The 23,623-nt window shown below is 40.0% G+C and overlaps 3 protein-coding genes across 4 annotated transcripts; 2 read left to right on the top strand and 1 right to left on the bottom strand.

Moving 5' to 3' along the window:
- Window positions 1-2,981: 2,981 nt before the first annotated feature.
- On the bottom strand, window positions 2,982-14,134 carry CDC45 (cell division cycle 45). Of its 2 annotated transcripts, XM_054392614.1 has the most exons (18): window positions 14,084-14,134; window positions 12,691-12,750; window positions 12,305-12,397; window positions 11,720-11,857; window positions 11,433-11,576; window positions 10,227-10,282; window positions 9,496-9,544; window positions 8,641-8,702; window positions 8,223-8,273; window positions 7,189-7,308; window positions 6,665-6,796; window positions 6,184-6,282; window positions 5,778-5,939; window positions 5,437-5,575; window positions 4,993-5,076; window positions 4,276-4,394; window positions 3,772-3,848; window positions 2,982-3,046 (listed from the first exon to the last, which is right to left on the bottom strand). In XM_054392614.1, the coding sequence occupies exons 1-18, from the start codon at window positions 14,132-14,134 to the stop codon at window positions 2,982-2,984; spliced, it is 1,701 nt and encodes a 566-aa protein (XP_054248589.1). The 2 variants fall into 2 exon arrangements, with proteins under 2 accessions (XP_054248589.1, XP_054248590.1); XM_054392615.1 differs by lacking the exon at window positions 11,720-11,857.
- Window positions 14,135-14,723: 589 nt separating this feature from the next.
- On the top strand, window positions 14,724-22,023 carry UFD1 (ubiquitin recognition factor in ER associated degradation 1). Its single transcript, XM_054392620.1, has 12 exons — window positions 14,724-14,783; window positions 15,264-15,396; window positions 15,983-16,015; window positions 16,822-16,943; window positions 17,278-17,408; window positions 17,780-17,852; window positions 18,523-18,591; window positions 19,116-19,181; window positions 19,486-19,533; window positions 19,902-19,990; window positions 20,726-20,807; window positions 21,196-22,023. The coding sequence occupies exons 1-12, from the start codon at window positions 14,781-14,783 to the stop codon at window positions 21,268-21,270; spliced, it is 924 nt and encodes a 307-aa protein (XP_054248595.1). The 5' UTR covers window positions 14,724-14,780; the 3' UTR covers window positions 21,271-22,023.
- Window positions 22,024-22,265: 242 nt separating this feature from the next.
- On the top strand, window positions 22,266-23,557 carry C26H22orf39 (chromosome 26 C22orf39 homolog). The gene is made up of 3 exons (XM_054392835.1): window positions 22,266-22,294; window positions 22,401-22,568; window positions 22,875-23,557. Exons 1-3 carry the CDS (start codon window positions 22,271-22,273, stop codon window positions 22,998-23,000), a joined length of 318 nt encoding a protein of 105 aa, XP_054248810.1. The 5' UTR covers window positions 22,266-22,270; the 3' UTR covers window positions 23,001-23,557.
- The last annotated feature ends 66 nt before the right edge of the window (window positions 23,558-23,623 follow it).

The raw sequence follows: 23,623 nt of genomic DNA, 5'->3' as shown, positions 1-23,623 counted from the left end.
GGTGAACGAGAAGCTAGAAATGAGCCAACAGTGTGTGCTTTGCAGCCTGGAAGGCAAATGTTATCCTGGGCTGCATCAAAAGTGCAGCCAGCAGGTTGAGATTCTGCCACTTTACTCTGCTCTGGTGAGACCTCACCTGGAGTACTGCATCCAGCTCTGGAGCCCTCAACACAGCAAAAACATGGACCTGATGGAGTGCAATGAGAATGACTGGAGGACAGAGTGAGGGTGCTGGGGTTGTTAAGCTTGGAGAAGAGGAGGCTCCAGGGAAACCTAATAGCACCCTTCTAGTATGTGAAGACGGCTACAAGAGGCCTGCAGTGACAGGATGAGGGGCAATGGTTTAGATTGGATGTTACAAATAAGTTCTTTACCATTAGGGTGGTAGAACATTGGAACAGGTTGCCCAGGGAGGTAGTTGAGGTCCTGGGGATATTCAAAGTCAGTGAAAACACTTGACAAAAACCCAAACAACAAACACCATCTGATGTCAGGGGTTGAGTTGAATCTGGTGCTGATACTCAACACCGTGCTGCTGTTATGCCAGCTTCAAAAGGAAAGTGCTAGCTGGAGCAAAGTATCATGGGGATTGAAGTTCAGATTGGATGAGAGGCTTCCTGTGATAGTTGCTGCTTCTGGTTGTGGCAGTGGGGGGAGGCTTCTGCATGCTTGGGAGGGGGAAACTGTTTTATTGATGGTTTCTGCTGCTGCATTTTGCTGTGAATTTTTGCAAATAGACTAAAGGTAATTGTGCATCGGATCAGTTCCAGTAAAACTTTTCATCTCAACACAGGTTTTTTTGTTACTTTCTCTCCTGTCCATGTGCAGAGAGAGAGGGACTTGTGAGAGTGGCCTATGTTAACCCAGGACATACCAAACCAAATAACCCAAACCCCCAACACTTTTGTTTGAATAAAAATATCATTTAATTAGCTTTCCTGTTGGCTACATTTCAATCACCTTTAATATTAAATTAACCTGTATTAAAAATCTGTACAAATTATGACACAATAATACATAACCTTTACAGAATCATTATAATACATGAAAACAAGGAACTCTCATAGAATTCAGGCAACCTCCCAATGCACTGCAGGTGAAGTTGGACAAACCAGACCATTTCGTACAACCAAAATGAAATGAAAGCTCTGTTATGGAACAGGATTGATCTAGTCTGCCAATATTTACAACACTACAGTCTACACACAATTATCATAGTATTTTAGGCTCTTTCCAGGAAAATTCCTCCCAAAGCCAAGCTACAGGATCCTAATAGATGGCTAAAAATGCAGAATTCCCCATTTTTATCTTTGGGTACTTGGCAGTTTCTCAGTACTTGGATTTTAAAATGCCTTAAAATCTTAAAACTTGTCTCAACAAACAGTTATTTCAACTAAAGTACAAAAGCTCAATCTGATAGTACTAAAGTCACTTTCAACATTCCAGAAATTCAAGGAAAGTTTCAAACGTTCTTATTACAAAGATAAATAAAAAGTATTCAAGACCATTTTAAAAGAATATTTGAATGGCAGTATAATGGCAATATGAATATTGAACTTCTTCAAAACCTATTTTCTTTTGTTATTAGTCAACAACTAAACATCACAAGAGCAAGTATACTAATAAAACCACGTTTAACAAACAGAAGTCCAATTTGCAAATAGTCCTGGTTGACACTTTTTCCATTACAAGGATGGGATGTTTACCAAGAAGCCATGTTCAACATCTGTATGCTAATGTTAAAATCCTTTTTACCACCCAAAAGGCATAAAAACAACAGCCCAGGCCTGTACTGCTACATTAAAGATAAAGCAAGGCAATACATCACAATTGCAGCACCATGAACTTTGGAACATCCAAAAAAACTTCAGAGCATCTGATCCTCAGCTTCCAGCACAAGGAGCCATAAACCATCACTCAAACAAAGGCAGAAGACAAAACTGAAACAATCAGAATCACAGAATGTTAGGGGTTGGAAGGGGCCTGGAAAGATCATTGAGTCCAACCCCTGCTAGAGACAGAGTATAAATACATAGCAAACATAAAAACCTTGAAAGCCATGCATGACTATGTTGTCTAGCAAACAACAACTGCAGCTATTGACCCACCGCTTCAAACCTCTGAGTGAACAGAAAAAAGAAATTACAGCTTTGGTACCCCTTGAAAAAAAGGTAAATCAAATTGTCTTGGCTTGGACTGCCAACATTCACAGGCTGTTCTAAGAGTCTTCCTCCTACTCCTTTGTGTTTGGACATATGCCATGAAGATAAGAATCTTGTGCAGTCACTTCACGTGTTAACACTAAAGGCCAAATCTTTACATAGGCATGAGGTACTTTGTATCATTTCAGACGGTCTTATAGGTTTGTCTGAACAGGCTTTACAAAATAATGCAGGGTTTGACTTCTCTGGGAGAAAGCAAGCTATCCCCACCCATCACTGCTGAGTAAGTGCACACAAACCAATAAAAGTAGCTCATCACTGAAAAGCAGTGAATCTTCAAGACAATTCGACAGTTTTGTCAGATCTACAGTAAAATCTGTCTTGCCCTAAAGTAGCTTTAAAACAGACTTTGAACTAGTTTAAAGCTAATAGTCACAACTACAAATCAAGTCTTAAATTCCCATCTCTATCCTGGATAAAAAACACACACTAATATAGGCTACAAGCTACACTGCTGCAATTCTACACTACTACTAAAGCCAAGAATGCCACTGATATGGCCAAGTTTTCATTGTGATTTCAAACAAGTCATCATCTTTAATAAATCTCTGAAGGAGAAAAAAATTAATATTCTGCTTGTACATTGTCTGCCTCCTCTCCAAAAACTCCCACAACTGTCTTTGTAAGAAACTCTTATCTTCAATTTATATTTCACTAGAAGTTGCTGAGAACATTATACAGATAATACACGAATGCATGCGGTAATTAACCTGATCTGTCATTCATTTTTGAATGTACCCTCTTTACATTGTCTTACCTTTAGGACAGGAGAGAAATGAGTGCATCCAGAAATTTGCTCCTGTCTTCTGTTTTCAATTCAATGACTAAAATATAAAACATTATAGTACAAGATGTAAATAACTGTAAGACATATCAGATGTCACAATGAATATTAATTCCAAATATACTTATTTATATTCTTAATCAACTTGAAGAAGGAAAAAAACCAATTTGGACAAAATGAAAAGCACATTGTTTATTTTGCTCTCAGATTTCAGCTAACTGCTTTTTAGGCGATTACTACATGGAGGAGGAGTGACTTTCTAAATCTCAGACTGCTTCTTTGTATCATTAAAAATGGCCTCTTTTGTAAGCATGTACAAAGATAGGCAAATCTTGTTGCATAAGTATCTCATTTTCAAACAGATAATAAAGAACACATCTCATAACATCAATACTATACTTGGTTTGGCTGCTAAATATAGAAACTCTCATAGATAACCTAATAGATTTAAACTAAGTGCACATATGAAAATCATTACTCCATGCAAAATGTAGTTTAGCCTCAAAAAGGTACGAAAGCCTCTGCTTAGCAGTTTATAATTTCTGCCCAAAACAGCACTTAGAAAAAGACTGACAAATAATGTTTGTGTTTATCCTAGACTCAGGAACAGTGCATCACACACACACACACACACTGATGTTTGCATCTGAAACATACACAAAGAGTACATTGCCTACAGTCATTACGTTTTATGGAGGCTGTGTAAACACTGACCCCTAAAGGGCTCTGTGGTGACTGACACAAGCGGTAGGCAGCATTACTCACTTGACATGTCAAAGTGGTTGTGCAGAGTCCTAGAACTGGTACTGTCTGCAGCTTTTTCAAATGCTCTCCCAAAAAAGCTAGAAGATGAACAGAAATACCCATAAGCATCACAGAAAAGGAGATATTTACTAAGGTCTGGGACTTCTTCCTCACTGAGAGCAGAAAACATCTTCCAGGTGTTTTTCATGTGCCACATACTCAACATAAACCACACTTATTCAAGTACAAAAATCTTAACATTGCAAAATTGTTACATAATGAATGATTTCCTTCTTTTAAGGTAGAGATACTTAAGCAGGAGAAAAAAAATCCTTGCAAGGAAGCTAGGGAACATCTGTATCCTCTTTCAAGGTAACTCTTTTACTGCATACCATAGGAGACATGTTTTAAGAATACTTCAAGTCAACAGGTTCAGTGCTAAATACAGGCAAGATATTTTTTTCTTCAGAGACAGAAAAAGTCTACAAATAGCCTTTAGTAGGAGCTGTTAAACAACATGCTTACTTCTTTTTGTCAGAGCTTTGTGTCTCTGGAGGAATCCCCACCACAATCACAGTTCCTTGTTCAATATCCATGGGTGCAGCCATTACCAGTGGCAGCAATTTACAACGCTTGTTTTTTGTCTGCAAGTCAGAAAGCCTCTTTGTTAGACAAAACTCAGGACTGTCAAAATGAGCACAGACAGATGCAATCTGTCACAGAAGGACCACTATAGATGTAATCTACAAATTAAGAAGTGCTTACTGACAGTTCTTAATCTTAAAACTTCCTTGTTATCTGAATTGGGTAACTAATAGCTCAAAAGCTAAATGTAATTTAATTTCAGCTATGTTAATGGTAATGATCAAAGGATTTTATTTAAACAGAAATCTTTAGATAACAATTACTAGTCCTACAATATGGCACTTGTTTAATGTCAGGTTAACTTTTCAAAGTATGTATTTAGTGGTAAGATCCCTCAAACATACAATTATACAGATTTTAGATTTTCACTACTAAGATATTTATACTCTTTCTAATGCTACAAAGATTCTCAAGCAGATAGCTTTGCTAGAGCAGCATTCACAGATGTGCTAAAATTATCCAACCAGTTAGCAGAAAAAACATTACTAAGGTCTTCATTTTTCATTATGTTCTGTAATAAACTGCAAGTATCCAACAGAAGAGTAACTACTGCACAGGCCAGAAGTTAGTTAGTCAAAAAACTTTTGATTTACTTACAGAGGAAACAAAGGACTTGAGTAAGTATTTACTAAGCAGGCACAGAGACACTGGTTTAGAAAACAGCTTCACATCGGGTGTGCCCTAGGAAAAGAAAAGGTATTTCAATTATATTACAAGATGATTCTTTCACTTACTTCATTTTAATATCTACTGTCAAGTCTAAAGTTTTGTGTGACTCAGTGAACACTGACAAGAACCATTACAAAGGATAAGTCCAAGTTCCCCCACTTGACATTGTAATGATGCCTTTCCCCCACTGAGAGAACTGATTCTTCCTTTGGGAAGTTCAGAGTGAATGTCAATATTGACCTGTCAGAGGACAGCATGGTAGAGATAAATAGGTTCTGACAGAGTCATTCTTACTGAGTCAAGCATTTAGGAAAATACTGTTTTTCAACTACAAGACAGCCAAATGAGAGAGCCAAAAACTAAAATTCTGACCTCCATGAGAGAACAATAGAGAAAAGGCCCCTGAGAAATAACAAGGTTGGTGCAAATACAGCTGGCAACTGTCTGCTGAATGGCACGTAGCTGCTTTTTGGCTAGGTCCAGTCCTTGGTGCAGTTTGTCCAGGTTACCTCTGCAATGTAAAGAATAAAACCAGAAACTTTCATACAAAAAACAGAAGCTTTTCACACAAAAGGATAATCTAAACACTGTTCAAAGAGATATTTTGATTTTTCGTCAACGGCTTACCAAGTATCAATGCTTCCTTTAGATAGGTAACCCATGTTCTCTAACTGAGATTGTAAAAGAATAAAGAGACAGATTTTTTTCAGTACCTGGAGAGACTGTCCAAAGCTTTAATGAAATTAGTTGTTTCAGGCCCCCCTTCCTCTACATTCTCCATAAGGGAAGATGTTGCATATACTATATCACTTGCTGAGAACTTGTTCTTAAAGCCAAAGTGAATGCTGAAGGTCTGAATTCTTAAATCCTTCATTCTGCAAAATGGAATAAAATCACTAAAGATTATGAACATCATCATCATTGATCTGCCATCTCCCCAGTACAAGTAAAGAGCATAAAGACAAATCATACTCTAACATCTGCAATGAGTCTACTATTACTTTGTCAATCCAAAAAACATATTTTTAAAACATGGTGTTATATGCTCTTCATAGCAAAATATTTTATCTGAAAATACCTTTCAGTGAAGTTCAAACATTTGTATTTCAAACAATTTACCCAAACTTGTTTGCTGATTCTTCAATCATCTCCCGAAGATTTTCTTTCAAGGACATGTCCATGGAATTAAATTTCTGTTTCACTTGCTTCAAAGGTAAACTTAAAACAAAGGGAAAAATAATACATTGATAGGTATGCCAGAAGAAACAATTTTGTCTTCCTTGTGTAAGATGTTCTCAATATTAGATAATTTAGCAAGTTAACTCTGACTAAGTTTGTTTGTTTTTTTTATTTAGTCATTGAAGAGTGGACGTGAGAAAGAAGTTTACTTACTAATCTACTAATCCATAGCTGAAGTATTCCTCATACGTCAAGGCACAAGTTGTATAAATCAAGTCAAAGAGACACTACAACTTACTTAGAGCCTCCCAAGCATTTGAAAACTAACAAGCTGAGTACTCACAAGCTATATTCTCAATATTTTCCCATAATTCATTGAAAAAAAATAATCCTTCATAGAGACATAGACTTTATAACATACCCCATGTCAGCCAAAAATTCCTGGAGCCTCTTCTGCCCCTGCACAGACCAAAGCTTAAGGCTAGCAGAGGTATATGAGGTGTTACAGAGACTTTCATATAAAGACCAGTGTTGGTAGAGTGCCAGGCACAGACTGAGGGGGAATTAAGGAAAACAATCAAAAACACAGAGCATTTGAAATCACAAAGTAACAAAACTCCACAACTAATAGTTCAGTCTTCAGCTGCCATTGTAGGTTGCATCTTTGTCCTACATAAGATAGTTCAAAGCTGAAGGTGCATGTAACACAAGAGGAGCAACACTGGCTTGTAACCAATCCTGAAAGGTTAAACTGAACTGAAGCCACAGGAGATGCTGGAAGAGGGATTGACTTTCAACAAAACATTCAAATTTGCATTTCTTTCAATTCCATTCTCAGCAGTAGAGATGATGCTGGGATTTTTATTTTGTTCCCCCAGATAAAAATCCAGATAGGTTTCACCAAGTGGGTAGAGTTAATTTCCCCCAGCTCTTATGCAAGGATACTCATACTCAAATGCTATTCGCATGCAATCAATCGACAGAGAGTTCTCTTCATCCTCGTTGCGGTGGTTATGGCGAGAGACGTGCCGCTGGAGGATCCCAATATCAGTCACATACTTCATTCTTAAGCAAAGACAAACATGTTACATCACTTTCTTCCTGTGCATTTTTATACTTAATCATGAGAACAAAAAAAAATTGTTTTCTAAAGATTTGTTGCTGGAGAGCCAGCAACACGAGAACTACAGATATATCTTTAAAAAAAAAAAAAACCAGTCAACGTTCGGCCATACAATTACAAACATACACTCAAGCAATTAAAGTTCAAATAAAAACAATACAGAGAGACAAATTAAATTACTTATTCAATTTATCTTAAAAACATCAGTGTATTAGTAACAACAGAACAGCAGAATTACAGTCCACACATTTACTACTAGAATTTTGATGCTATCTAGTAGGAAATAAAAGTAAAAAAAAAAAAAGAGAAAATTTGAAACTCATTAACTAAAACTCAAAGTGAAAATGAAGTTGGAGGATCAGAGTCATAGGATCATTCTGGTTGGAATAGACCTTTAAGATTATCAAGACCAAGCATCAACCAAGCATAAACCGTATACCTCAGCACCACATACAAGATAGAAACATGCACAGGTTTTTTACCCTTGAATAGAACTTTATCAAGGTCATATTTAGGTAATTACATTAAACACCATTTCTTCCTGGATCAGAAGTGATTATAAAATAGCTTTGTGAAAAATAAAATTAATTTTAAAATTCTAAATGGTAGAAAGGAAAAATACATCTCTTTTACTGATCTACATTCCCATTTTTTGAAGGAATCAGATCACATTCCTTGATTAAGATATTGATGTCACTGTTAATTATTTTGCACTTTATTAATTCCTATATGTTTCCTGATATCTATTAATTGCTGTTAGTTACTCCTAAAAATGAAATTTAAAAGGTAGGTAGGTAGGTATATGGATAAACAATTAAAAAGAAAGAAAAAGATAAATTAAAATAATCTTTCTTACTGAGTGATTTTATCATGGACCCATTGATCTGTTAGGCCAACAATTGCCCACCTAAAATTGGGAAGGAAAAAAAAAAGTCAAAGCAAGAAAAAGAATTTTCCAGTAGAGCAGATGATACTTAACAGAATGTAACAGAACAAGACAGAACCCCTGTTCACCACATGTACCTAGAGGTTAATTACAATGCTATATATGCATTCCCTTTTTAGCAGACATACACTTTATGGTACAACCCACCCTTTTCCCACTCAGAATCTATTGGGTGCTTGTAATGAATGTACACAGATGTCTCTTCCAGCTCCAGACATGAAATAAACTGCAACCTCATACTGAAATCAAATAGTCTGGGGAAGTCTTGCCTCTCTTTACTATGGGTTCATGCTTCTAGCCTCTATGAAAACTGATAATGGAAACATACCACAACATATCATTCAAGTCTTTAGACATTATCCACGCCAGATCAAACATCACCATTGCAGACTATATGAGGACAAAGCAAAAAGACAGGATAAATGAGCACAGAACTCTCATTTCATTAAACAAATAAAACACAGTTGAATTTGCCAAGCATTACGCTACTACTAAAGCCCTAGAAATCACACTTGACTGACAATCTGCCAGTGTCACCTTCTAAGACACTAAGCAGTAAGAAAAACATTTAATACAGCTCTCTGCAAACCTGTATTATAAATAAAGCAGTACTTAACAATACAAAAATCATCAGACCAAAGGCCAGATGACAGAGGAACAATTTGAGGTCTTAAGTGTTGTTTGAAACATCCTGACACTTCAAAAGGCAAACAAGCTCCCTACATGATTAAGACTTTTTGTGAAAGTATTTTTTGCACAGATAGTTTTGTCAGAACCTACAAAAATTACAGTATTGTCATTTTTAAAATGCCTACGTTAATACTATTAAACAGCAAAAATGATAATAGTTCTGGTTTATCATTTTCCATCACTGCTAACATTACATTTGCCACTGTGACTCAGTTTTGGCTGTTGTCTGCCAGTCTACCAGTATTGTTTCTGTGATGTCCAATTCATCAGTGCTAAAATTGGATGTGCATAACCAGAAAACTTTAAAATACTACATAGAACTATTTGTACATATATGACATATCTTCTATATAGCAAGAACATTGTTATATGCTGTTGGGTTTATATGTTATGATAATGTATAGAACTATTAGATAATTACAACATCAGATATTTTTCAATTGCCTCTACATTGGCACCTTGTGTTTTATGGCAGATAAGAGTTTATACTTACTGAGGTCCCATGATATTCATATTGCTCATAATCAAACAGAATTTCTCGTCTAAAGAGGGAAAAAAAAAAACCAACTCGCATTTGACTAAGTCATGAACTGGTCATGGAATCAAATTAAAAACACAGGCCAGGAATTGTGAAATAATATTTAAATTTCATTTTAGCAATTAAAAACCAAATAACTTCAGCTACAAATTGTTTTTCTGTAAGGAACTAAGATTTAGATCTTTTGATTTAAGATTTTTCTGCAAGGCAGAGAGATTAAGAAAGTGGTGTTGGTTTTTTTTTTACATTTTAGTAACAATGTGAAAAATCACACTGAAATGTACTCATGAATTAAAAAGGAAACATGTATTTAATTATTACTCCTTAAATTTCACTTTCTAAATCTAATTTGTTCCTATTTATTCCTAGTGACAGTAGTGGAATTTAAAGGAAGAAAACACAAGCATCAATTTCACCTGAAGATAGATAAGAAAAGAATACTACAGCTCCTTAAAAGTGAAGCAATGCACCTAGTGCTACTCAAATGTATAAATTGCTATTTACAACTGCCCTCTGTTCACAAATTTTATTTTTATATAGTAAATACATATCTCCAGTTTCTTAATAAAGTTAGAACTAAAGAATCTTGCAAACCAAGCAGCGCAGTGTCATGTTTTTGTATTCTTGACAAGATTTCAGTCAAAGAATAAAAGAGATACGAGCAAGAGAGAAAAGGTAAAACACACCTGCGTGCCTCCCATTCTCGCCTTTGTCGCCTCTTCATCGTTCTCTCAATCACATCCTGTAAAATTTATTTGGATGTTAAAAAGCTAGGAAAAAAGGACTGGTCAAGAGACTTTAATGATTAAGACTGCATTAAAAAGACTTGATTAAAGTCTTCATTAGAAAGAAGACTTTTTCTTATTAATGACATCTAATATGAACAGTACTACTATCAAACATTTTTCCAAGGAATATACATTTTAAAGTCATGGCATCTTTCTGTGCTGGCATTTATCTTGCTCACATTCACAAATAAGAGGCCCAGTATTTTCAAAACCAGCAACATTGCATCCCATCATTTTATAACATGAAAAATGACAGTGAGGAAAAAGAGAGATAAGTAATGAAGCTCAGAAAAAGAGGCATTCGCTGTGTATTTAAGCTTCATAAACAGCAGCAGCAGCAGCTTGCAAGCTCAAAGAAAACCCTAAGATATTTGTGAAATAGTTAACGGACTTGAGATTAACTTTTGTGTATGGGATATACAGATTCTCCTTCAAATTTCTGCTGTCTGCTTTTACTCAATTAGCACCCTTCATGGATTAGTAGGAAAGAAATGCACAATATTAATAGAAAAATAAAATCAAATACATATAAAATTTGACAGTGTATTTAATTTTAATTGCCTCAGTATTTCTAGCCTCATGCTTTTGCTTCCTTGAATGGTATAAATAGAAAATATGCTACAAATAATGCATGGAAGAGTAGTTTTTTTGGTGTCTACCATAATACATTTTTGTTACATTGCTGCTATAAGTCCAGAAAAAAAGTATTGATAAATTCTTTCTGAGCTTCTCTCTTAATAAACAATTATTTCAAAAGTTTACATCTAAACAAGTTGTACTGCTAGACTGAGAAGCTCAGAGCATGTATTCAGAAATAGTTATCTTCAGGTCAGTTACACAGACAGCATTGTACATAATCAAGTTCAAAACACCTGTTTTTATAAAAAGAAAATATTTATGTGCAGTTCAGACAAAAAAAACCCAAACATTTTCTGTATGTGAAGCTCTACTGGTCATAAAGGATTATTTTAAAATACTGGTATACTAGATTATTTTTAAATCTTACACTTAAATTTGTGATCTAATGGAGCATATAATGGTGTAAAGTACATGTAATAACTGTTTTGTTTTCCTTCTTTTCATAGCAAAGTAGCAGAAACACACCTCTTCAAAACGTCTACGTTTTTCTGAAGGTTCTGACTCATCATTTTCATTTTCTGAGTCCTCTTCTTCATCCTCTTCATCTCTGAAGATATCGTCATAAGCAGGAACATCGAGATCATCATCTTGTTTAACTAACAACTTAATCTAGCAAGAAAAAAAATATTTTAAATACTTTAGTGATTAAAATACATTTCAAATCACCAGTGACCAGTGAAAACACCAGGAAACAACACCACCCACCCCCACACTGTGCAAAGTTTTTTATTACAGACAAAAAAAGCCTTTACCTGTGTGTCATTGTAAACATTCACGACATTGATAGGTCTGTGGCTGTCACACACGAAAAAAAAGCTGTCTTCTTCAGGCTGCAAGATCTCCAGAAGGTCAACATTGGCCCCACAATTAATAAGAACAAAATATTTGAACTGCCAACAAAAGTTAAAAAGAAAAACAAAAGAAAAAAGAATGCTTTTAACTTATATTACCAGGAAACATAGGAGACTGAAAACAATTTACAACCTCCAAAGCACTTATCGTTGCCAAAACTTGTACTTCATTTCTGATATTTGATGTCTTAGAGAAGGAAAATATTTGGAAGACAGAACACCAAATTTGGGGTTGTTTGACATCCAATACTACCAGCTTTTATATCATTACAAATGTATGCAATCTTCATTTGACTCTATCAAAATCATAGCACATTAGTTTGAGCTGACATTAGAAGCTTGAGAAGTTTGTAATTGGTATATTAAAATTTAACCACTGTTTTGAGGTAGCTAATAATAATAATAGGGGACATTTAAGTTGGGGAAAGGGATAAGTGCATGTCTAGATCAGAAGATCTGCAATTTAAGGATTCCAGTGTTTTTCACCTGATCTTTATGCTCAAGAAAGGCTGTTTCAAGTTCTTGCCATCCAGATACTGGTACGAGTGTATATTGCACATGGTCACATTGAAACAAAGCCTGAAATGAAGCAAGAGCTGTTAGCAAAGATGAAAAGCAACAACCTCTCCTACAATGCTGTGTCATACTATTATCCTACTTCATGCAAATCTTTATCTTGAAGATATTCTAAATGCCAAATCTTCATGAACTTTCAGGGTATGACTTATCAGCTTTCAGTGTCATAACTCACAGAAAAAACAAGTTACAAAAGTAGATTAAACCTTCAGTCTTTCCCCAGCTCCTACTAAGACGATCCCAGGGCATTGTTTCTTTTAATGTAAGATTTACAGAGGTAATGAATAAAGACTTACTTGGAGTATTTTACAAGCACATAATGCATCCACATCTGAAGCAACAAGAAGAAGAACACGCTGCAAAAAAGTTATAGAATAATAGTAATTATTAATACATTAACATGGGGACCAAATCTACTGTGCTGGTACATGAATGGCTAGATAACTGTGAGAACATCAAGCAAGAAATTTACAGATTGCATTGTGTTGAAAAGGACCCTCAAAAGTCATCTCATCCAATGCCCCTGCAATCAGCAGGGACGCTTCCAACTACATCAGGCTGCCCAGGGCCACACTGAGTCTGACCTTGAATGAAATTTAGGTAGAGATCATTATAATCACAAACCAAGATTGTTTCTGAATGGATGCTGCAACCAAAATTAACGTATTTGAATCCCTGTATATATGAACAATAAACTCCACATAGTCAAAATCAGCTGATTTGAGGAAAGGTAAGTACTCAGACTGCTATGAACCACACAAAGTTATGTAGATTCCAATTTCATCAGCCCTACAACTATTTTCATCATGCCCACAAAAGCCTGGTTTTAGTACGGGATCTGAAACGATTTTGACTAAAGAAAATTTGCATCCAAAAGAGGAGCAAGGCAACTCCTGAAGTGACCTTGATTTAGGCAAAAGCGTTTATCTGGAGGTATTTTTGTAGTTTGGGTTTCTGGTGGTTACGTTCTTTTCTTTAGATTTTGCCCACAGTTAGAGAAGTTGAGGGAAATATTTCATTTGCATAATCCTTAACCAGTTTCACAGGTAGAAACACTAAAAGATTGTCCAACAAAAGCATCACTTCAGCATACGCATCCACTCCGAACAAAGCCAAACTGTGGGTGAAAAATACAAGCAGCCAACAAGAAAGCAACCTCTGAGAAGGCAGAACAAAAGATTTAGTATCCAGACAAACAAGATCAAACCAGTTAAAAATTACGTAAAGAAAACAACCAACCAACCCCAAACAATTGGAGATGTCTTGGTTAAACAAAAGATCCACAGGAATGCCCAAAGCACTCGCGAAAGAGAAGAAAACCCTTGGCGAGACCTCGTCGCACTGGCAGCAGCTTTGGCGCGGGTTCCCAACGCCGCGATAGGCTCGGGGAGAATATTTTTATAATCCGGGCACACTGGCGGGCCCGCCGGCCCCGGGGCCTTATGTCCGCCTGAAGAGCGGCGCTCCCCGCCGCCTGCAGCACACCGCTGGGGACGCGGGCATCACCGCCTCTCACAATCCCTGCGGCCTTAAGGCTGGAGCGCCTCAGCAGCCGCCGGAAGAGCCAAGAACGTCCCGGCACCGATCTCGCTCCTGCAGGGAGGCGGCTTGAGGAAAGACAACTCCAGCCGCCTCCGGCACGCTCAGGACGACACCATCCCCTCCCTGGTCACGGCCCGCCGCCCGCACCTGGTTGACAATCACGTCGTAAAACTCCCGGCGGCAGTCAGAGATGAACATGGCGGCAGCGCGGGAGCGGCAGAGAAGCGGCGAAGAAACAGCGGCAGCCCTAAGCCGCCCCCACTCAAATCGGGCGCCAAATCAGTACCGCTTCCCATTGGTCTTCTCGTCACGGCAGGCTGGCCAGTGGAAAAGCGCTCGTTCCCCCCTTCGCGGAGCGGATTGGGCGAGCTGCCCAACTCATCCCGGTCTTCGCCAATGAGATTTGGAAAACGGAGTCGCGACACGTGCATCTGGCCAATCCCAAGAGTAGCTCAGTCGGCAGCACCACACAGGCTTTCGTTGCCACATCTGCCATCTTTGTCGCGGGCAAACTGTTTGCTTTGCTATCTCAGCGAGCCCGACTAAGAGGCAGTAGGGGCCATATGAATCCTCGATGATTGAACAGTTGCTAAGCGGCCAGAGAAATTTTCCACACAGGCCACGCTGGTAGGTGCGAGATTCCTTCTTCCGCCCTCACACGAAATGGTCGTCCAAGAGGCGGGCACCGCTCTGCACGCTGGGAGGGGCCGAGCAGGGCAGGGCCGGGGGGGTGGGACGAGCCGTGGTGGCCGGACCCCCGTCAGGCGAAAGAGGGGCCCAGCTCGGCCCGCCTGCCCGCCGGTTCCTGTGGGTAGCTGTAGCACTGCCCCTCTGCGCTGCCACCATGGTGAGGCCCGGGGGCGGCCGGGGGAAGTGCCGAGTCACGGCGGGTGGGTGGTTGGGCCCCGCGTTCCGTCGCCAGCTGCCCCGCTGGTGTGGGTTCTCAAAGCCAGCGAGGCTGTGGAGGGTCAGGCTGAGGGCAGTAAGTGACCGGCAGGTTCGGCATCTCCCCCTCTGCGAGGCGCCTTCCCTGCTCGAGGTCGCTGGTCAGCCGAGCAAGCTTCCAGCGTAACCTGGAAGTGCGCTGCTTCGATGTGTTGCCTCCCCGGCCGGCGTTCGACACACAAGTCCTTCCCCAAGACGCGCGTAAACACTGAGGGAGAAAAGGGAGAAAAACCTCAGTTCACAGGGACAGCAGCAGTGCGGCCCCTAAGCGTCGTTTAAGCCGAACTTTAGGAAGACTTCAGTACGTGCTGTAATGCTTTGGAGTATTGTAGAAATCCTATTAATTCATTCTTCTCTTTGTTGTTTTTGTTTTCCACCCTAGTTCTCTTTTAATATGTTTGATCACACCATCCCTCGGGTTTTCCAGAACCGCTTCTCAACGCAATACCGCTGCTTCTCGGTGTCCATGCTTGCTGGACCTAATGACAGGTCCGATGTGGAGAAAGGAGGGAAGAGTATGTGCATGTTTTGTTTTGACTAATAACCGTTTGGAAGACTTTTTGTGAAGAATAACAAGCAATGCGGCTTTTGTCCCCGAGTGCAGAAACATTGTTGAACAACATGGAGATGTAGGGTTGACTCTGCGGCTGGAGGTAGAAGAACATCTCGGGTGGGGCTTTAAGAAGGAAGGAGGAGGGGTTTGTCTCATTAGTGTGTAATCAAGAAACTGAGTGAGGGAGAGGCCTTGTTTATGAGCATTAGGTTGTCAGACTAATGCTATGCTGTTTTGAACAGGCATCAATTTATGAGCACCTAAAAGTCCAACCAAATTTACATTTTGAAAGCCTTTAGTACTAGGTATTGTAAAACCTTGGTTTCTCTTTAAATTCTCAAATCTCTATGCTAGCAGGTATATTTATCATAACTGATTCTACTGAAATCTCTGGCTCAAAAATAAATTTGCAGGGTGCACTAGAATTTCCCCCCCCCCTTTTTTTTTTCCTGTTTAGAGGGGATTTTAAAGGAGTGACAAAACTGTATATTATGTACTCTTTGAGCAGTCATACTTCCCTAATCTTATGTTCTTACTCATTTCTGCAGTAATTATGCCACCATCAGCTTTGGATCAACTCAGTAAGTGAATATTTTATTCTGGAATAACATTAGAAATAGGAACAAATACCTAAATACAACAGTGTTTTGTTATCCATTAAAATCAAACTTACACAGAGAATATGAAACTAGTTGAAAAAGTACTTTGCAAGTATTTTGCCTGTTAAAATTAATAGGGCTTGTCTGTCCTCATATAGAGACATCTGAATAGTTGAGCTACCTGAGGCATGAATCGATATTAACTATGAATAGTATATAATGGTTACAAGTAATATAGCAAATTCTTAATCTCAGCCTGCTTGTTCTGGATGCTGTTGTTTGGAACAAAATTTATTTTGAAGACAAAATAAGTTATAATTAATTTTGTAATGGGGAAAAGATAATTGAATCAATAGCATAAGAAGTCTTTACTGGCCTTTTTGACTAAGGGCTTTCCCTTCTCTTTGAGTTTTAGCCTTAATAGAATCTCTTTCAGAAATTAGTTTAGCTGAGATTTAATTTTTAAAATAGAGCCTGTTAAAATTAATTAGGTAGGAACTAGCTGATAATAGCACAGGGACATAGCAGGAACAGATTCCTTTGCTAATACTCACTGTCTGGTCATCTCTGAGCTTGGAGGGGATGTTGGAGAGGCATTTAAAGCTCTTATCTGTGATGATAACACAGTATTTGTGTATCTGGATTTGTAGTTTCAAGCAATTGGAATAGTGCTATAAGGGGAATCCGCTCCTACAGTCTGGCCCATTCCCTGGCTAATATTCAATCTCTGAAAGCTTCAGAAACATGTGAGTGGCTTCTACCAAAATGTTTTTCCCCTTTCTCACTAGGCCGACTCAATATTACTTACCCAATGCTGTTTAAGCTGACCAATAAAAATTCAGACCGAATGACACACTGTGGAGTACTCGAGTTTGTGGCTGATGAGGGCATCTGTTACCTTCCACACTGGGTGAGTTGTCTCAAGCTGAACTGTCAAAACCTGAAGAGTAGGATTAGTGAGCTGCCAGTTTAATAATGAAGAGGCAGAATGTTCCTGAAAGTGCATGTCTTTCCTGGTCATACTGCTACAACAGCTGTTAGTCACAGCTCAGGTTTTACTCCATGAGAGTTTAAGCAAAGCAGACTGCTTTTTAAGATGCACCTGACTGTTCTTCCTGAAACTGAACCACTGTAAACTGGTGCATCATAAACTGGCCCCATTGAAAATAAATATATGCAAGGAAAGAGAATTTTAAAAAATCAGTCATAGATAGTGGCTTGTATCTTTCTTTTCATCCTTGCAGATGATGCAGAACTTGCTTTTGGAAGAGGGAGGACTGGTGCAGGTGGAGAGTGTTAACCTTCAAGTTGCGACTTACTCAAAATTTCAGCCACAGAGTCCTGATTTTCTTGACATCACCAATCCCAAAGCTGTGTATCCTTCCTATTGAACATCCCAATCCGGAATGATGAAGCAGAGCTAGATTTTAAGATGTGGCTCATACCTTTCCAGTAGTAAGTAACTTCTGCTGCTCCCAAAACAAAAAAGGATGGACAGCTTATGCACAGAGTTGTTGCTGACTGTTGGCACAAAGTGTAGCCTGGGGTGAAGCAGCTTAAAATCCAATGAGTTTGAGTGTCCCTTAAAAGAACTTGTACACCTTGATGTTTACTTAGAGTCTATCTACAGTACTGATGACTGTAAACTATATTTAACAGACCAAGGATCAGAGTTTTATAACATAGTAGCTTTAATGTTAGATTGCTGCATTGAAAACAAATGTTTCATCTTAACCTGCTTCAAAGATTAGAAAACGCATTGAGAAACTTCGCCTGTCTCACTACTGGGGATGTTATTGCCATCAACTACAATGAAAAGGTACAGTCCCCAACACCAATCCGTGCAAGGTTTGTTTGGTTACCATCAGTTTGAAGACATAAATTCTGCCCCATGTGAAATTGTACACTGTATTTTAGTAGACTGTGACCATGTAAGTACTTTGACTACATCTTGTGAACAGGTTTTATGCATGAGTAGTTCTGGCAGCACATGTGTACATTTGATCACTGGGGATTGTAGACTAAGCTCAGTTGTTGGGTGGAGGTGGTAAAACAATCAACACAGAGCTGTGCAGTATTGTTGGCAAGTAGTCTCAGATGGTAGATTCTGCAATTGTTTTTCTACTAGAGGAAAAGAGTCAGTTAAGTCTTCTGAGCTGCTGTTTGGACTGTTTTTCAGCACATAAGAAAATAGATTTCTCTGTTGCTGATGTTTTTATAAGTCAAGGGACAGAATTTATCCTAAACGCAGTAGGAGTGCTGCAAGGTACAGTAAAAGGGATGTCCTCTAGCATGTAACATTCTTCTATCAGGTTAAAAATCCTGGCTCTCATGTTCTGTAGAGACCCTGCAGTGTCCAGGCCTCCACATAAAAAGCACTTATTTCCTTTTTCTTGAAGCTATCTAACGGGAAATGTTTAGATAAGATTTTCTTAGGTATAAATTGAGCTCTTCCATGTGCAATCTTAAAATACTCATTACTGTTTCAGATCTATGAGCTTCGGGTAATGGAGACCAAACCAGACAAGGCTGTGTCCATCATAGAATGTGATATGAATGTAAGTTAAAGCTGACGTGGAAAGTCTGCTTTGACTGTGTCCTCCCAAAAGGAGAGGGCATCTTGTTCAGCAATAGTGCTGTACCCTAAGCACCTTTAATGCTGCAGGAAAGGTAAAGTCAGATGGGATTAGGAAAGCGACTCATTTGAGAGTACCTCATGAACCCTCATAACCACATCAGTGGTCTTAAGCTGCGTTTCATGTACCATCAGATGACTGTAGTGCCTAGAATGTAATGTTTAGCTTCAATATGTTTTATAATCTGAGTTTATTTGACAGCTCTGTCTTGATTCAAACTCCAGTGGTACTGTGGGATGCTGTTTTACTGCTTTTTCAGTTACATTTTAAAACATTTCTGGGGGGCTTAGTCTTTTCAGTTATGAGTTAAAATGTTTTCACAAGCCTCACTTCTTTCTAGATCAAAATGGAGTGATAGTTTATGGAGTTTTGGGTAATAGTAATATAAAACTTGATGAGGAAAAAAATAGCAGTCGTGCTTATTTTCATGCTGCTTCTGTAAATAGGTAGATTTTGACGCTCCTTTGGGGTACAAGGAACCAGAAAGAAGTACACAACATGAAGAGACCACAGTAAGTTAAGCTTCTGTTCTTCAAAAATGTATTCCTTGGAGGTCAGCCTTGCTTCTGATGGAGCAGTGAGCACTGACATGTTCTGATTTTGTTTTGTTTTTTTCCTGGAGTAATTTCTTAAGACTCAACCTTGCTTGCCAGATGTTCCTGCTTGTGGTACTTAGGAGATAGTTGTTTAACAAGTGTTGATTTTGGAAAGGGATTGTTCTGAAGTATTGTTTGGTTAGAAATACCTGGAACTGTTTTGCTGTGTTCAACATATCACAACATGAAGATAATAAAGTAATTTTTTTTCCCCTGACAGGATGTTGAAGCAGATCATAGTGGTTATGTGAGTGACACAGGATTTCGTGTGAGTTCCCTTTTTCTGGTGGTTTCTCTATGTTGTAAAATTGTGAGGAAAGTTGTTTCAAACAGCAAAATATAGTACCTGTTCTTATAGGTGCTCCTTATCTGACTGGCAGGTATCTGTGAATGTTTTGTGGTTCTTAGAATCAGCAATAAGTATGACTTGGTGTCCTTAAAGGGGCAATCTGTAAGTGGGAGACTGTAGGAGCATGTTACACACAGGCTTCATTAGCTTACAGGTACCAAAAAGAAACATGGGGAATCAAATAATGAAATGAGAATGATTGTAAGATTTTAGAGAACATAACACCCCTGTGCACTGTGCTTTCAATACAAAATATGGTTAAATTACAATTCCTTGTCTGTACATAGGCATTTTCTGGTTCTGGAAACAGACTGGATGGCAAGAAGAAAGGTGTTGAGCCTAGTCCATCGCCAATTAAACCAGGAGACATTCGGAGGTATGTCCACTTCATTCAGTTGGCTGCAAGTGGAGGATCAGTGTTTGAGAGAGTTGTTGGCTTTTTTGGGGTTTTTTTCTGCTCCTGCAATACAAAGCAAATAGTCTAATCTAGGCTGACTGTGATGCACCTGGCTACTGAAGACGCAGATTCTAAGTTAATGCTGCCAAAACTCACCCAATCAACTCTAGTTCTGTAGAAAACAAGTATGGAGAGGCAGCAGGTCCAGACTGGACTCAAGCACAGAATTCTGCCAATTTCCTAAAGTGAAATTTGCCATAGAGTGAAATCTTTGAGTTGAGTGGATAACTGAAGATGAGCCATGTGTGGGTTTGGTGGTGGTGATTTGGGTGTTTTTTTTTTTTTTTTCCCCTTAGAAGGAAATTTACAAAATTCAGACTTAGTGGAAGTGTGCAAGGCTGTGGTTCCTGTGGTGTTCTGTTATTTATGCTTCTCACAGTAAACTGCACCCTTGTGGAAAAGTGTATCTGTGGAAACCACAGGATACATGGAAACATGCCCACAGCCACGCTTCCACAGCAGCTCCTGCATCTGCATATTTACTTCATGAAGCCTTCAGAAAACAATTCAGTGGTTTAAGTCTAGAATGGTTGAGTGATTGAAAATGTGCAGCCTGTGTTGGTACAATACTGATGGATATAGAATAGGTCTCAATATGTTCAATTGGATGGGAGGTATAAAACTTCCTAACATTTTTTTATGCTTCTTTCCCAGAGGAATACCCAATTATGACTTTAAGATCGGTAAAATCACATTCATTAGGAACTCACGTCCAGCAGTTAAGAAAGCTGAAGAGGTAAATCAAGTTGGGTCTTCTCCAGTTTTGCACAGAATTAGAACATTGGAACTACTATCCAATATGGTGGCTCCTCTCTCCATACTTAATTCTTCACAGTGTACTTCTGTTAAAAAGTGGTAGCAGTTAAAAGTGGTTTGAGTTTTGTGAAAGCAGCCTCCAATGTCATTGCTTGCTGATGTGAAAAAATTTGGCTGGATGCAAGTTTAATAAGGGAGTGGATCTTTGCTTCCGTTGGCTGGAAGGTCACTGGAATGCTTGTATGTTCAGGAAGAAAGTGGTTATCAGGTAGATTAAGTATAAGAACTCTCTGCAGTCAGCTGCTGCTCTGATGAAATGTTCTTTCTAATGGGCAGAGAGGTAAGAACCCTTTTCCCCTCTTTTCCAGGATGAATCTGGAAGCCGGTTTGTTGCCTTTTCAGGAGAAGGTCAATCTCTGCGCAAAAAGGGAAGAAAACCCTAAGCTGTGGCACCTCCAGTCAGTTAGGAGGAAAATAAAATAAGAGTTGCAGCATATTGGATCTTAGTTGTTGCTGTTGGGAGGAGATTGTTTTGCAACACAGGAACGCTTACTGTTTCTGGTTTCACGTTTTTAAAACCAGAGCTGCTGGACTGTCGTAATCTTCACTTGAAAATTAAGTTCTAGGCATTCTGAAGGAGATTTTGTTGTATGTGTTGTAAACAGGGAAAGTGGATCTAGGAGAAACCTAAGAAGTAAACCCAACAAGATCTACCTTACTGAAAGGTCCAGTTTTTAGACTGCATCTGCCCTCTTACATCCTGAGTGATGATGGTCTCGTGTTGTCTGTGCTTGATACTTTTCTTCCTCTCTATGTACTTTGCCACAATTTCCGGTAGGCTTTTTGCGGTGGCCCAGCTGAAGGCAAACACGTTGGTGTTCAGGGCTTTAGTGCAGGGAGTCCCTGATGTTAGCTTCAGACGTTGGGTTATAACTCGCTCTGACCAGTCCCCATCATAGCTTTTTGTATTTGTAATTAATAAAATGCCTTTAATAGTTGCTACTAACGTAACATGCTGTAGCAGTCGAACGTTTGGAGAGAGGCGAGATCCGGTGTCTCTGCCTGGCGCAGCCAGGTGAGTAGAGAGCTCTGGCGGCCTCCACTGCAGAGTAACCGTGTCAGTAATAACCTGTGCGGCCTTTCATGTGCCGGTATTGAGCCGTGAGGGGGGTGCACCCTCCTGGGAGGTCCAGTAAAAGTTCCTTGGTACTCGGCCTGTGTCCCTGCCGTGGTGATTTTCCTCCTGCTGCGCGTCCCGCGAAAAGGGCGACCAGGGCGTGGGGTCCCGTGATGCATGGAGAGTTCCCCGCCGTCGGCCCCCTCGCGTCGCGGGCGGCCATTGGCTCGCAGCACGGGGGCGGGGCGAGCCGTTTGTGCCGCCTCTCGTCATTGGCCCTTCAGGGCGCGGCGCGGATTGGCAGTGTCCCGGCCGCTTTCAGCAGCATGGCGGGCGGCGAGGCCTGGCGGGTGAGTGGGGCGGGAGCCTCCGAAGCTTAGGGTGCTTGGGGAGGGTCGGGCTGGGCTGGCGGCGCGGCTCAGCTCAGCCCAGCCCGGTCTTCATGTTTGCCCGCAGCCGCCGCGGTCGTGCGAGGACTACTGGTGGGAGTGGAAGCATTGCCGCGGGTTGCGGCACGCCTTCCACCACTACTACGCGCACGGGGAGCTGCCGGTATGCGACCGGTGGCGGGACGACTACGAGGCTTGCCGCGCCTGGGAGAAAGGCCACTCCGCCGCCGCCCAGGTACTGGCCGCGCCAGTAAAGCTCATGCTCCTCGTCTACCCCTGCGCACCTCGGGAGCGAGCGGCAGTTGGGAACGGCGGCATCTGTACCATTCGAACCCCTGCAGGCACTGCCTGTGGTTCCAGGCCTGCGCGGGCGGGAGACAGACCTTGCAGCTGCCTGCGGGCAAGCAAGGTCGGCGGTCACGCCACGGGGAGGTGTTACGAAAAGTGGGAGTTTGCATGGAGTGGATGTGGGGAACGCGCAGAAAATAAACTGTAGGACTGGAACATCCAACACTAACTGTTTTTCCTGCCTGTATTTCAGGAAGCTTTGTGCAAGAGTGAAAGAGCTCGAGTTATGGAAAAACAGAAATATGCTCCGGTGTGGACACTCAGGAAGAACCCACCACCTGATTGGTACCTTCCACTTGACCAAGACAAACCAAATTAGCAACGCTGTTTTGCTGTGTTTGGTTCATTATTGTAATAAGAATGCAGACCTATGCTGGAGTTTTTCTCCTGTGTCGTCTTGAAATTATACAAACATAGCTCAGACCTGCAATACTTTGTTTAAAAACCCGGTATTTTTTAAAGGGAAAATTAGGTACTTAGTTTGATTTTGGTCTCTTACTACTATCTTACACTTCAGGACTTCACCTCTGCAACTCGGTAGGCAGCTCCCAAATTAGTGCATACCTGATCTAGCTCTTCTTGCTAGACAAGGACCTCTTCCCTGGTGCTGCACACTTTTGGAACAATGTACCCACCCCAGGCCTGCCAAATGGGAAAACAAAAGCAAGCTGGGACTCCTCCCTGTCACAACCGCTGGCATTTAAAACGCGATTCCCAGATTCAGGATTGTGGATTAAGAGCTTTTCAGCGAGTGGGATGATGTTGCAGACCCTGAAACTGCAACCCTGCCCCTTTGTGGAACTGCTTTCAAACTGTGGTAGGTATTGATGGCAGTATTCAAATTGACTGCACCAAAATAAAGGTTTAAAGTAATGAAGAGAGATCTCGTTTGGTTTAGGGCAAACCTTTATATTTGATTACAAATTACAGTAGCTACATGGC

This window comes from Indicator indicator, chromosome 26 (assembly GCF_027791375.1).
Source record: "Indicator indicator isolate 239-I01 chromosome 26, UM_Iind_1.1, whole genome shotgun sequence".
Lineage (NCBI taxonomy): Eukaryota > Metazoa > Chordata > Aves > Piciformes > Indicatoridae > Indicator > Indicator indicator.
The sequence above is the reverse complement of the archived record's forward strand: the minus strand, read 5'-3'. Positions and strand labels throughout refer to the sequence as shown.

What these genes read in the sequence shown, in the direction of transcription:
- C26H22orf39 (XM_054392835.1), top strand. Translation starts at nt 22,271, where the DNA reads ATGGCGGGCGGCGAGGCCTGGCGG. An exon ending in CGGGCGGCGAGGCCTGGCGG is followed by an intron (nt 22,295 to 22,400) that starts GTGAGTGGGGCG and finishes GTTTGCCCGCAG; the next exon opens with CCGCCGCGGTCGTGCGAGGA. An exon ending in GCCACTCCGCCGCCGCCCAG is followed by an intron (nt 22,569 to 22,874) that starts GTACTGGCCGCG and finishes CCTGTATTTCAG; the next exon opens with GAAGCTTTGTGCAAGAGTGA.
- CDC45 (XM_054392614.1), bottom strand. Translation starts at nt 14,134, where the DNA reads ATGTTCATCTCTGACTGCCGCCGGGAGTTTTACGACGTGATTGTCAAC. An exon ending in TTCTTGAGCATAAAGATCAG is followed by an intron (nt 11,858 to 12,304) that starts GTGAAAAACACT and finishes TTTTGTTGGCAG; the next exon opens with TTCAAATATTTTGTTCTTAT. An exon ending in AACGTAGACGTTTTGAAGAG is followed by an intron (nt 10,283 to 11,432) that starts GTGTGTTTCTGC and finishes TAAATTTTACAG; the next exon opens with GATGTGATTGAGAGAACGAT.
- UFD1 (XM_054392620.1), top strand. An exon ending in TCTGTTACCTTCCACACTGG is followed by an intron (nt 16,944 to 17,277) that starts GTGAGTTGTCTC and finishes TCATCCTTGCAG; the next exon opens with ATGATGCAGAACTTGCTTTT. An exon ending in CCATCAACTACAATGAAAAG is followed by an intron (nt 17,853 to 18,522) that starts GTACAGTCCCCA and finishes TTACTGTTTCAG; the next exon opens with ATCTATGAGCTTCGGGTAAT.